A 12,982-nucleotide genomic window follows, 5' to 3' on the forward strand; every position below is an offset into this window, starting at 1 on the left:
AGAGCAAAGTGCTCTGCCAAGCGGTTTGCAATGACGTCGGAGTCAGTACAAACTGCTCCACTCAGTGAGAGCGCAGGGACGCTGACAGGGGTCCGATAGCCATAGAGGCGGCGAATCTTGGCCCAGACCTGCGATGGAGTGACATGGAGGCCAATGGTGGACACATACCGCTCCCAGCACTCCTGCTTGCGTTGGCGGATAATGCGGCGGGTCGCGCACGCAACCGTTTGAAGGTGATAATGTGTTCGATTGAGGGATGTCGCTTGTAACGTTGGAGCGCCCGCCGGCGAGCTATAATCGCTTCAGCGATCTCAGGCGACCACCAAGGCACAGTCTGCCGCCGAGGGGACCCAGAAGAATGGGGAATGGCAGATTCGGCAGCAGTAATGATGCCGGTGGTGACCGATTGAACCACTGCATCAATGTCATCGGTAGAGAGAGACTCAATAGCGGCAGTGGAGGAGAACAAGTCCCAGTCAGCCTTATTCAGAGCCCATCTGCTAGGGCGCCCAGAAGACTGACGCTGTGGCAGTGACAGAGAGATCGGAAAGTGGTTACTACCACAAAGGTCGTCATGCACTCTCCATTGGACAGACGGTAAGAGGCTAGGGCTACAGATCGAAAGGTCAATGGCGGAGTATGTGCCATGCGCCACACTGAAGTGTGTGAAGGCACCATCATTTAATATCGAGAGATCGAGCTGCGCCAATAAATGCTCAACGATGGCGCCTCGACCTGTTGCCACCGACCCACCCCACAGATGGTTATGGGCGTTAAAGTCGCCCAGTAACAAGAAAGGTGGCGGCAACTGGGCTATCAGAGCAGCCAGGACATGCTGCGCGATATCACCATCCAGTGGAAGGTAAAGACTGCAGACGGTAACAGCCTGTGCCGTCCACACCCGAACAGCGACAGCCTCTAAAGGTGTTTGGAGAGGTACAGACTCGCTGTGAAAAGAGTTCAGGACATATATGCAGACGCCACCAGACACCCTTTCATAAGCTGCCCGGTTCTTATAATAACCCCGGTAGCCACGGAGGGCGGGGGTTCCTGCAGAGCAATGCAGAAGAAATGGTGAAGGCTGATAAGTTGGCAGAGCTCAGCTAGATGGTGGAAGAAACCGCTACAGTTCCACTGGAGGATGGTGTTGTCCATGGCTGAGAAAGGCGTGACGGGACTGGGAAGGGAGATTACGCCGCTGGGTCACCTGCTGCCTCCGATTTAGCACCTGTGATAGTGCTTTCCATGGCGTCTGATGGACTGGCGAGATCGAGGTCCTCAGCGGACGCCAGAATCTCCACCGCATCCTCAGACGCAGAGCCGGAAGGTTGCGGTGGGATGGCTGCCACCGCGAGTTCCTTGGGCTGAGAGCTCTTCTTGGGTTTCTCACGCCGTTCCTTGGGTCGCACCGACTGGGAGGGCTTCACCGATTCAGTCTCCGGGATGGAGGAGGATCGTGAAGCCCTACAACCAGCTGATTGCGGGCACTTACGCCACTGTCAGCCGTCAGCCTTCTCGCTGTTGGAAACCTGGGAAGGGAGGGACCCAGGGGACCCCTTGCGAGTGTGAGAAGCCGAAGAAGTTGGACACTTCTCCGGCTTAGAAGTGGGGACGGACGTCCCTGATTGGTGGGATGGTGTTGCTCCTGAAGTAGGTGGCGCAGGAGCAACCTGATGGGTAGAGCCCCCCACTGGCAAGGGAGCAGGAGGAGTTGTACTACTCGTCGATCTGGCCACAATTGGAGAAGCAGACGGGGCTAGCACAGGTGTTTTAGCAGCAGCGTAGGAAGATGTCATTCTCATAGGATGCAGTCAGTCGTATTTCCTTTTGGCCTCAGTATAGGTTAGTCGGTCCAGGGTCTTGTATTCCATGATTTTACGCTCTGTCTGGAAAATTCGGCAGTCTGGCGAGCAAGGTGAATGGTGCTCCCCGCAGTTGACACAGATGGGAGGCGGGGCACATGGAGTATTGGGATGTGATGGGCGTCCGCAATCTCGACATGTGAGGCTGGAAGTGCAGCGAGAAGACATATGGTCGAACTTCCAGCACTTAATGCACCGCATCGGGGGAGGGATATAGGGCTTAACGTCACATCGGTAGACCATCACCTTGACGTTTTCCGGTAATGTATCCCCTTCGAAGGCCAAGATGAAGGCACCAGTAGCAATCTGATTTTCCTTCGGACCCCGATGAACGCGCTGAACGAAATGTACACTCCGGCGCTCTAAATTGGCGTGCAGCTCTTCATCAGGCTGCAAAAGAAGATCCCTATGGTAAATAACTCCCTGGACCATATTTAAACTCTTATGGGGTGTGATCGTAACGGCAACATCCCCCAACTTGTCACAAGCGAGTAACCGTCGTGACTGGGCAGAGGATGCCGTTTGTATCAGGACTGACCCAGAGCGCATTTCTGACAAGCCCTCCACCTTCCCAAACTTGTCCTCTAAATGCTCGACGAAGAACGAGGCTTTGTGGAGAGAAAAGACTCCCCATCAGCCCTCGTACAAACTAAGAAGCGGGGCGAATAACTGCTACTGCCATCCTGAGACTTACGTTCCTCCCACGGTGTGGCCAGGGAGGGGAACATTTTCGGATCATACTTCTGAGCGTTAAACTGAGCCAGAGAACGCTCAGAGACTGCTGGCGGCTGGCCACCAGCGAGAGACAATGAACCACGCTTCATTGCGGGTCATCCGCCCTGATGCCACCTACTCCAACCAAGGGCCCTCCCCACCGGCGCCACCCAGCCACGGCAACAGCCACCTGACAGGATGGTCGTTGCCGGGTGTCCCGATACCCCAGGAGGATAGGCATCTACTCCTTGGCATACGTGGGGAGTTAACGGCGCAGGCATCAGTAGAGCGATTCCTGTGTTGTCAGGGGGCTACAACCAACAGGGTACATGGCGGCCCCACCACAACGGACTGGCTACCGTGCTGGATGTTAGATAACATGTGGTCCATGGTCGTCGTCGGTGCAGAAAGAGGCACTGCACAGTGCAAGGTGTAATCTGCACGCAGAAACAGAGTCATGCCCAAGAGATGGAGAGCGGACAGGACTGCAGTTCAACGGTGTATAAGCTGGCGAAAGGTCTGATCGCAAGATGGACACAATGCACCAAGTAAGGCGCCCTTCACCAATCGGCTCGCTCTTCGGAAAATTTTGAGAGATGGAGGTCAAACCCAACAGGGGACCATCATATAAGGCCGAGAAGTTTGAGACTCCTTTTAGTCGCCTCTTACGACAGGCAGGAGTACCGCGGGCCTATTCTAACCCCCAAACCCGCAGGGTGTGTGTGTGTGTGTGTGTGTGTGTGTGTGTGTGTGTGTGTCTATTGTAGACGAAGGCCATTGGTGAAAGCTTTAAGTGTGAAAGTCTTTTTGTTGTGGCTATCTGTGACTCAGCATCTCTGCTATTTGGTGAGTAGCAACTTTCTTTCTCATAATATTGTTTCATTCCATCCTGGATTTTCCATTGTTTGAAATAATGTAAAACTCGATACGTGACAATATACCAACTACAGTTCCAGTGATCTTTTCACAAGTTGCTTCTTGCGAGAAAATGGAAGAGCGGAGGGGAGATTTGGCATGGCAACATTCCGTATTTACAGAGTGAATTTTCACTCTGCAGGAAAGTGTGTGCTGAAACGTACTGTGACATTATAGTCCTTGAGCAGCATACCATGTGTCAATGTTCTCAGCTAAATTGTAATCCTCTCCACGTTGTATTGTGGAGATTGGAAATGTGTTGTAGTTGACGATACTAGATAAATTGGATAGTGATGTTAAGCTCCATGGTCTCCTTGGTGGTATTCAAGTGGAATATGCTGTATATCACTACTGTGTTTCAGTCTCTAACTCTACTCTATTCCGCACTGATCTGTAATAGCACACAACATATCTTTGCAATAGAGAAGCACTGATCAGCCATTTGCATGGTAAAGTTATACACTTGACTCTCATGACACCAACTCCACCCAGGCCGCAATGAGGACAACAGTATGTAATAAATATATTGACAAAATATTTTAATTGAATAGATAAAAAGTCTACTCACCAAGCAGCGGCAGCGCACACACATAACAGAGGGTTGTAATTAGGCAAGCTTTCGGAGCCAGTGGCTAATTCTTCAGGCAGAAGGGTTGAAGGGGAAGGAAGAGGGGTGAAGGAAAAGGAATGGAGAGGTCTTGGAAAAGGGGCAGATTTCGAGAAAGTCACCCAGAACCACAGATCACGGGAGACTTACCACTCAGGATAAGAAGAAAAGACTGATTGTTGGGGCTGCATTGAGCGAGATTTGGAAGCCTGAGTGCTTAAAGGTGGACAACAGGGTAATATGCAAGACTGAGATTACTACTTAAACATAATGCATTAGTTAATAAGACTGAAAAACTAAGTGCATTGTATGTAACAGAGATGGGAGGTGGTGGTGAAAAATGGATGGGTAAGACAATGAAACACGAAAACTAAAAAGAGTAGTTACTGTGAAGAAATACTGAAACAGAAAAAATTAACATGTATTAAGGCCAGGTGGGTGGCGAGAACAAAGGACATGTTGTAGCGCTAGTTCCCACCTGTGAAGTACTGAGAAACTGGTATCTGGGGGAAGAATGCATATGGTGAGTGTGGTGAAACAGGCACCAAGGTCATGACTGTCATGCTGTAAAGCATGCTCTGCAACAAGATATTGCATGTTGCAAGTATACACCCTCTGCCTATGCCCATGCATCCTAATTGATATTTTGGTGGTAGTCATGCTGATGTAAAAGGCCAAACAGTGTTTACATAACAGCTGGTATATAATATATTGAGATACAAAGGAATCAGACATCGGCTGCAATCAGGCACAAAATGAAATGAATGGGGAAAGTTGAAAATTGGTGCCGAACCGGGATTCAAACCCCTCCTGCTCTCTGACCTTTAAGTCTGCTGGACAAAATGGTCATTACAACTGCATGGACTGCCCTCGCATGCTTCCCGTCACACCCAAATTCTCAACTTAGCTACAGACTACTAATGTGTTGCCCCTTGCCCATTATCCTCATTACTCATGACATTTCGCTGATTCCCATAATAGTTTGAGCCTAGTGTGCATCTGCACTATTTTTTAAGACATGTCCAAAAGAACAGACACCATTGTAATCCAGCAGCCATTATGAATTAAGACATTGATTGAAATCAATTGGGAAAGTTGAAAATTTGTGCTGGACTGGGCTTTGAATCTGGATATCCTGCTCTCTAGGCAGACCACTAAAACTGTCTGGTTACAATATTTATTACAACTGCATGGAATGCTCCAGCAAGCCTCCAAATTACTCACAGCATTTTGACAATTCCCGTAAGAGTTTGAGCCTTGTGTGCACCTGCATTGAAGAGATCATTGGCCCTCTCATCTTGATTATGTATACTGGATATGTGTGTCCGTTGTTTTGGACATGTTCAAAACAACAGACACTATTTTGATCCAGCAGACACTATTTTGATCCAGCAGCCATTATGAATTAAGACACAAAGGAATTACATCCATTGGCTGCAAGCGGGCATTGATTGAAGTCAAGGAGGAAAGTTGAAAATTTGTGGTGAACCGGGATTTGAGCCCATACCTCCTCCTGACTAGGCAGATGCTCTGAACACTAAGCCATCTGAACACAGTGTTCATCACAACTGCACAGACTACCCTAGTATGCCTCTTGTCGGACACAAATTCTCAACTTATGCACACACTACTAATGAATAGTCCATTTAAAGTTACTTGATAGTTGACATCCTGTCATGTTGACATGTTGGCACATCAGCTACTGCTCTGTTAAAGGGGACATGCAAACATCCTAGGTCGCTTCACAAGTGCTAAAATGCTGTTCATGTAATGAGGAGCAATGTTGGAAGCTGCTACCATCAGGTATGGTAGGAACGTGAGATGCTCTGTCCACAGGTGATTTCAAATGACCAATGACTGAACTGTGGCATATAATGTGTTTTGAAGCCCTGAATCTTTCACTTGTGTCTTAACTTAACCACAACCTTTTAATGTACAATGTATCCAAGAAAACAGAGGTCAGCAACCTGTGGCAGAGCTATTATTCACACTTGCTTTGATCATGACAATTAAAGCTGACCTGTATGAGCAAACTCAAGGTGGAAAAAAATTCAATGTCAGTGCTAAAAGCAAACTGTAACTTCTCGCTTTTGTTACATGAGCTCACGCAACAGCGACTGACGAGCAGTGTTGGTTGGAACTCATTTACAGGTTAGAGGCGACACAGGCAAATTCCAAAAGTTAAAAGAATGCCAGGAAGAAAAATAAGAGCTAATAAAAAAAATCAATATGATGACGAAAATGATGGAACAAAAGATTAAAATTTTTTTTTTAAATTTACACTGAAACCAGTTAAATGAAAATCTTAATAATCAGAGATATTTTGGTACAGATTTAAAAAAGAAAAAAAAAAAAAATATGTAGCATGACCTGGCAATATCTGAACTCACATAATTTTGCACTGCAGACTGTGACCTTACCTTTGAGTTACTGAAGATTTTCAGATTATATTGTTATATTTATCTATCTATAAAACCAGTTGCAATGTTCATTTCCTGCTTTCAAAGAGTTCAGTTTTATACCATGTTGAGTGAAGTTGACCTGCAATAGGTTGATCTCTGTAGTCATAATTGATTATGTGAAGCCAAATCATGTCCCGTGCGAAAGAATCTAGTAGTATTTGGCAAGTGGTGAGTACAAAATGTGCGTATTTTGTTACCGTCATTAAGTGTGTGTTGTTCTGGGAGTGTTTATCATGTGAGACGAAATGCGAAATAAAAGGGCTGGACTCTGGATTTGGGATCAAAATACAAGAGGAAAAAAGGTCAGAAAAGGAACTGAAAGTTAACTAACCATTTGTTGTAGAAGTTTGGTAATGTCGAACAGTTCAGGCATGATGTTGAGCGCTCTAATTGGAGGAAGACACCTCCAACACCTGAAGTGTCAACAATCAAGCAACTGTAATCAGACTGTAGTGCCCTTCGCTCATTGTCCTCATTATTCACAGCAATTGGCCGATTCCTATAAGAGTTGGAGCCTGGCATGCATCTGTGTTGAATAGATAATTAATTATATACATATGTGGTGTGTCTTCTTTCAGACATGTCCAAATGAAGAGTCACCATTTTGATCCAGCAACTATTATGAATTAAGATACAAAGGAATTACAGAAATTGGCTGCAAGTGGGCACTGACTGAAATCAATGGGGAAAGTTGAAAATTTCTGCTGGACTGGGATTCGAACCCAGGTGTTCTGCTTATTAGGCAGATGTTCTGATCACTAAGCTATCCAGACATAGTGGTCACCTCAACTTAATAGTCAGAGCATACAGCTAGTAAGCAGGAGACCCAATCAATGCCCACTTGCAACCAATACCTATAATTCCTTTGTGTCTTAATTCATAATGATCAAAATGGCATCCATTCTTGCAAATGTGTCCAAAAGAATACACGTGTGCATGCACACGCATGCACACACACACACACACACACACACACACACACACACACACACAGGTCTTAACATTCCCCGATTTATGAGACTAATTTTTAGTTTCACTTAAATCAAATTTTGTTTAACAGTGGCCATGGTTACTACTGCTGTATCCAGCTAGTGGTGCATGGGTGTGAGAGTGTGCCTGTAGTGTCGCCACACATGTGTACGTAAATCAACCAACAACTGTACCAGCAAGGGCCGGCTGCTAGAAGTTGCCTGTGGGAAGCGTGCACACAGCACGGTCTCAGCCACACCATCTACCAGCGACTTGCCCTGCATATACACAAAGGAGTACTGACTAATTCTCACTATGTTCTTTTAGTTTGTACTGCTCACATCAGTTGTTCTGTGTATTGCTTATACTGCACCTTCTGTATGATTCTTTTGTCTTGTTACATATGGATCCGCGATAGGCTTATTTCCGTTATTGTTCAGAAGTTTATAAATAAAGCCATATTTGTGTTACTTGGATTAGTTTTGTGTATTACTTGGTTACTGCATGATTGGTGACAAGGATGGGATACAATCATGTAATAACCAAGTAATACACAAAACTGATCCAAGTGACACAAATATAGCTTTATTCATAAACTGCTGAACAAGATTGGAAATAAGCCTCTTGTGACTCCACACATAACAAGACAAAAGAATCATACAGAAGGTGCAATATAAGCGATACATAGAACAACTGATGTGAGCACTACAAACTAAAAGCACATAGTGAGAACTAATCAGCACTGCTCTGCGCATATGTAGGTGCAAGTCGGCAGTAGATGGCATGGTGGAGCCCATGTCTTGTGCACGATTCCTACAGGTGGCCTCTAGTGGCTGGCCCGCACTCATAAATTTGATAATTGATTTAAGTAAAAATTGCATACCGATACTACACTTGGTGCACTCATACTCACATGCACTAGTAGCAGGATACAGTAAAAATTGCATACCGATACTACACTTGGTGCACTCATTACTCACATGCACTAGTAGCAGGATACACCTGCTACAATCAACAAGACGCATATAACACAACAACAACAGCAGCAGTGGCTGCTGTTAACAGTACTGGATGTTAAACTACCTGGCAGATTAAAACTGTGTGCCAAATTGGGACACAGAAGCTTTGCCTTCCACAGATAAGTGCTGTACCAATTGAGTAACGTGAGCACAACTCAAGTCCCATACTCAAAGCTTTACTTTCACCAGTACCTCATTTCCTATCTTCCAAACTTCACAGAAGTTCTCTTGCAAAGCTTGCGGGACTAGCGCTCCTGGAAGAAAGGATACTGATGAGATTTGACTCAGTTGCAGGGGATGGCGGTTTCCAGTTTCCAGAATTAATTTTCACTCTGCTGCAGATTGTATGCTAATGTGAAACTTCCTAACAGATTAAAACAGTGTGCCAGACTGGGACTCGAGTCTGGGACCATTGTCTTTTGTGGACAAGTGCTCTACAGTCAAGCTACCAACAGGTGTGGCAGATTAAAATTATGCACTGGACCAGGACTCTAATCCAGGACCTCTGCCTTTCACAGCAAGTGCCCTATCAACAGTTACCAATGGCTGTGGCTAAGCCATGTATCCACAATATACTCTCTTCCAAGAGTGCCAGTATCGCAAGTTATGCAGAACTTCTATGATGTTTGGGAGGTAGGAGCTACTGTAATGGCAGAAGAAAGGTCCAGCACACAGTTTTAATCTGCCAGGAACGTTAACATCCAATGTTGTTAGCTGCTGTTGTTGTCATCTAGATATTGTTGTAATAGCAATCATGGTAACAATTAAACAAAATCTGAGTTGTGTCAAAGTAAAAACTAGTCTCCTAAATCAGGGAACATTTAGACCAATACAGATATTATACACTGCTGTCCTGGATGAGGTCCTGATTATGAGAGTCTTGTGTATAGTTTTACCACGTAAATAATATGGATTGTATACTGTTAAAGCTAAGTACGAAATAGAAGAGAGAGTCAGGATGAATATCAATGGTGATATGCAGCTTATTCCACTTGAGTGGCACCAAGGAGGGCACCGAGCTTAACATCCCCATTAAATGAATCAAGTATCATCAACTAGGACTCGTTTCCTATCCCATAAGACACTGTGGAGAGGTTTGTAATTTTGCCCAGGTTATTGATGCATGGATGCTGATTAAGGATTGTAATTTCACAACAGCTCCTCTCCCTCCTGGCGAAATATTGGTAATGAACATTTCTTCTACAGCCAGAATTCAAAATTACCCCCTTTATGTCAGGTGTGGCAACACTAGTTATCAACAACACTGGCTACAGAGAAATGTACAATAAGATCTCAGAAACTGAACATTTAAAAAAAATAAAGACTTGTTATCTTTTGAAATTTATATTTATTATTATTACTATTGGTAATTAATACCCACATTTAGTTCAATCAACAAAGAAAATAATCACCACTTACAGAGTAACAGTCTTCTTAAGGTGCTCATTCTCTGCCAATACAGCATTATAGTTTTCTTCATGTTCTTTAAGGAGTGCTTGCAGTGAAAAATTCTCTTCTTCAAGACCACGTTTTATTTGGGACAAAGATGCTAGTTTATCTACCATATCATTATACTCCCTGAAAAACAAATAACTCCATGCGAAAAGATGGAAACAAATCAAGCAATTCACATTTATGTAACATATTCATAGCAAAACAGATCACACTAATTACAGAAATTTTCTCCTAAAGGACTACATGTAAACAAATGGCTCCAAAAAAATAGATATATCAAAATTGTGAGATCTTGGTTTTCCCTGATGTGTACACATTCAAATAACTTAGAAGAATACAGCTGTGTGATGTCATCAACAACTGCAATTATTTTGACAGAAGCACACTGGCATTATCAAGGCACAACTGCAGCAAGTAAGCACTGTGAAGGGAATTTAAAACCTCACTTTTCAGAGAAACTCTCAAAAGATAACACTCACACACACTATAAACACTGCCGCCATCAAAAACTCAAGATAACTGATGTCAAAAGTTATTGATAGTGAAATTACAATAAAGCAGATCAAATCGTAATGTGTACAATTCGAAAATCTGCCCAAACCATAGAAGTACTTCAGTCCAGCCGCATTCCATACACTTTCATACATTAATTACTTGCATAAAGCAGAACGTGTCTAATGCGGAAATGGAATGTAAATTTTAAGACTCAATCAATAATTCATTGTATAATACGAAAAGGAGCTTATACAGTCTCCACATGTGCATCTACACTCTGCTAACCACTGTGAGGTGCATTGCAGAGGGTACATGCTATTGTACTAGTTATTAGGGTTTCTTCCTGTCCCATTCAAATACAGAGTGCAGGAATGAATGCCTCTATGTGCACAGTAATCATTCTAATCTTAACCCCATGGTCCCTATGTAGGGGGCTGTAGTATCTCCATAGAGTAATCATTTAAAGTCGGCTCTTGAAACTTTGTTAACAAACTTTCTCAGAATTGTTCACGTCTGTCGTCAAGAGTCTGTCAGTTCACTTCCTTTACTATCTCTGTGACACTCTCTCATAGATTAAACAAACCTGTGACCATTTGTGCTGTATACGTTCTTCTGTATACATTCAATGACCCCTGTTAGTCCTATCTGGTATGGGTCCCACACATTGAGCAATATTCTACGATGTGTCGCACGAGTGATTTGTAAGAATCTCTTTTGTAGACCGATTACGTTTTCCCAGTATTCTACCAATAAATGGAAGTTTACCACCTGCTTTGTCCACAGATGAACCTATGTGATCATTCTATTTCATATCCCTACAAAGTCTTACTCCCTGGTATTTGTATGAGTTCGCTGATTCCAACAGTGACTCACTGATATTTTAGTTATACGCTACTATGTTTTTTCATTTTGTGAAGGGTGCAGTTTTAAATTTCTGAACATTTAAATCAAGTTACCAATCTCTGCATCATGTTGAAATCTTATCCAGATCTAACTGAATATTTATGCACATTCTCTCATATAGTACTTCATTGCAGATAACTGCATCATCTTCAAAAAGCCTGATTTTTACTATTAATATTGTCTGGTAGGTCATTAATATACAACATGAACAGATTTCTCTGTGACACACCCGAAGTTACTTCTGCACCTGATGATGACTCTCCATCCAGTATTAAATGCTGTATCCTCCTTACCAATACGTTCTATATCCAGTCAATTTTCACTTGATATCCCATGTGACCATACTTTTGACAATAAGCGTAAGTGTAGCACTGAGTCAAATGCTTTTTGAAAATCAAGAAACACTGTATCTATCTGGTTGCCTTGATCGAAAGCTTCAAGTATGTCATGTGAGAAAACTGCGAGTTGTGTCTCGCATGACTGATATATTCGAATCATGTGTTCGTTGGCACTAGGAGGTCATTCTGTTCAAGACACCTCATTATGTTTGAGCTCAGAGTATGTTCTAAGATTCAACAACAAATCAATTTCAAGGATATTGGACGGTAGTTTTGTGGATCACTTCTACTATCCTTCTTGCAGACAGGTGTGACCTGTGCCTTTTCAAGAACTGTGCACGGTTTTTGTTTGAGGGATCTACACTAGATTATAGTTTCTTTTCAGTGGTACGAGGATTGAATTGTGGCAATTCTCCTCGGTTTTCCTTTGTAAAGGACCATTTGAAAACAGAGTTAATCATTTCAGCTTTTGTTTAGCTACCCTTTGCTGTACAACAACCTTCCCTTCATATTTTGTCCTCATCCTGTTACTTAAGACAATATGTAGCTGCTATTCTTTTATTTCTTGTGTTTTATTCCTTCACTTTCATATGTCCTCACGAATAAGTTGCCTCTAATGGAACAAACATAATGTTCCACTTTTCTTTTAGACTTCATCATCTACTAAACAAAGGTTATTTACTTAAAAGTTTTGAAGAAATTTGTCTGTCCTGTTTTAAATATTCTCGTGCCTTCAAATATACAATTTCAACAATCAGAAATCTCAGTACCTTATAAACTTGGTTTCAGCTAAATGGGTTGAATATGAAAATATCTAAGACTCTCATGATGCAGTTCAAAACAATCAATCAAAATTGGACACAACAACCAAGATATAGAAAATGTTGACTCAGTCATATTCTTAGGTTTAAATGTAGATAAAAATTTGAGCTGTCGGGCACACATTGAATACCTGGCAAACAAACTGAGCAGCTTTGCATTTGCTATGCAAATATTATCAACTGCAACTGACATGGACACACGAACAGTAGCATATACAAGGTACTTCGAATTCATTATTAGGTGTGGTATTGTTTTTTGGGGTAACTTGACCAAAATAGTGCGGATACTAAAAATACAGAAAAAAATCATTCGAAATATGTGCACTGCAAAACTCAAAGAACCATGTTGACCATTATTTAGAAAACTTAAAATATTAGCTCCACCATCCTTATACATATATGAGATTATTATATTTTTGTAC

The 12,982-nt window shown here is 43.0% G+C and overlaps 1 protein-coding gene and 1 non-coding gene across 2 annotated transcripts in view; both read right to left on the reverse strand.

Moving 5' to 3' along the window:
• Nucleotides 1–12,982, reverse strand: part of LOC126335936 (uncharacterized) — a 78,603-nt gene that overhangs the window by 7,199 nt on the left and 58,422 nt on the right. The window contains exon 6 of the mRNA XM_049999412.1: nucleotides 9,968–10,126. Within this exon, the coding sequence (XP_049855369.1) occupies nucleotides 9,968–10,126 (159 nt within the window). The remainder of the gene's footprint in view (nucleotides 1–9,967; nucleotides 10,127–12,982) is intronic.
• Nucleotides 7,262–7,334, reverse strand: Trnai-aau (transfer RNA isoleucine (anticodon AAU)). The gene has a single exon. It is a non-coding gene; the product is annotated as a tRNA-Ile (tRNA).

The sequence above is a fragment of the Schistocerca gregaria genome, chromosome 2 (genome assembly GCF_023897955.1).
Source record: "Schistocerca gregaria isolate iqSchGreg1 chromosome 2, iqSchGreg1.2, whole genome shotgun sequence".
Taxonomy (NCBI): Eukaryota; Metazoa; Arthropoda; class Insecta; order Orthoptera; family Acrididae; genus Schistocerca; species Schistocerca gregaria.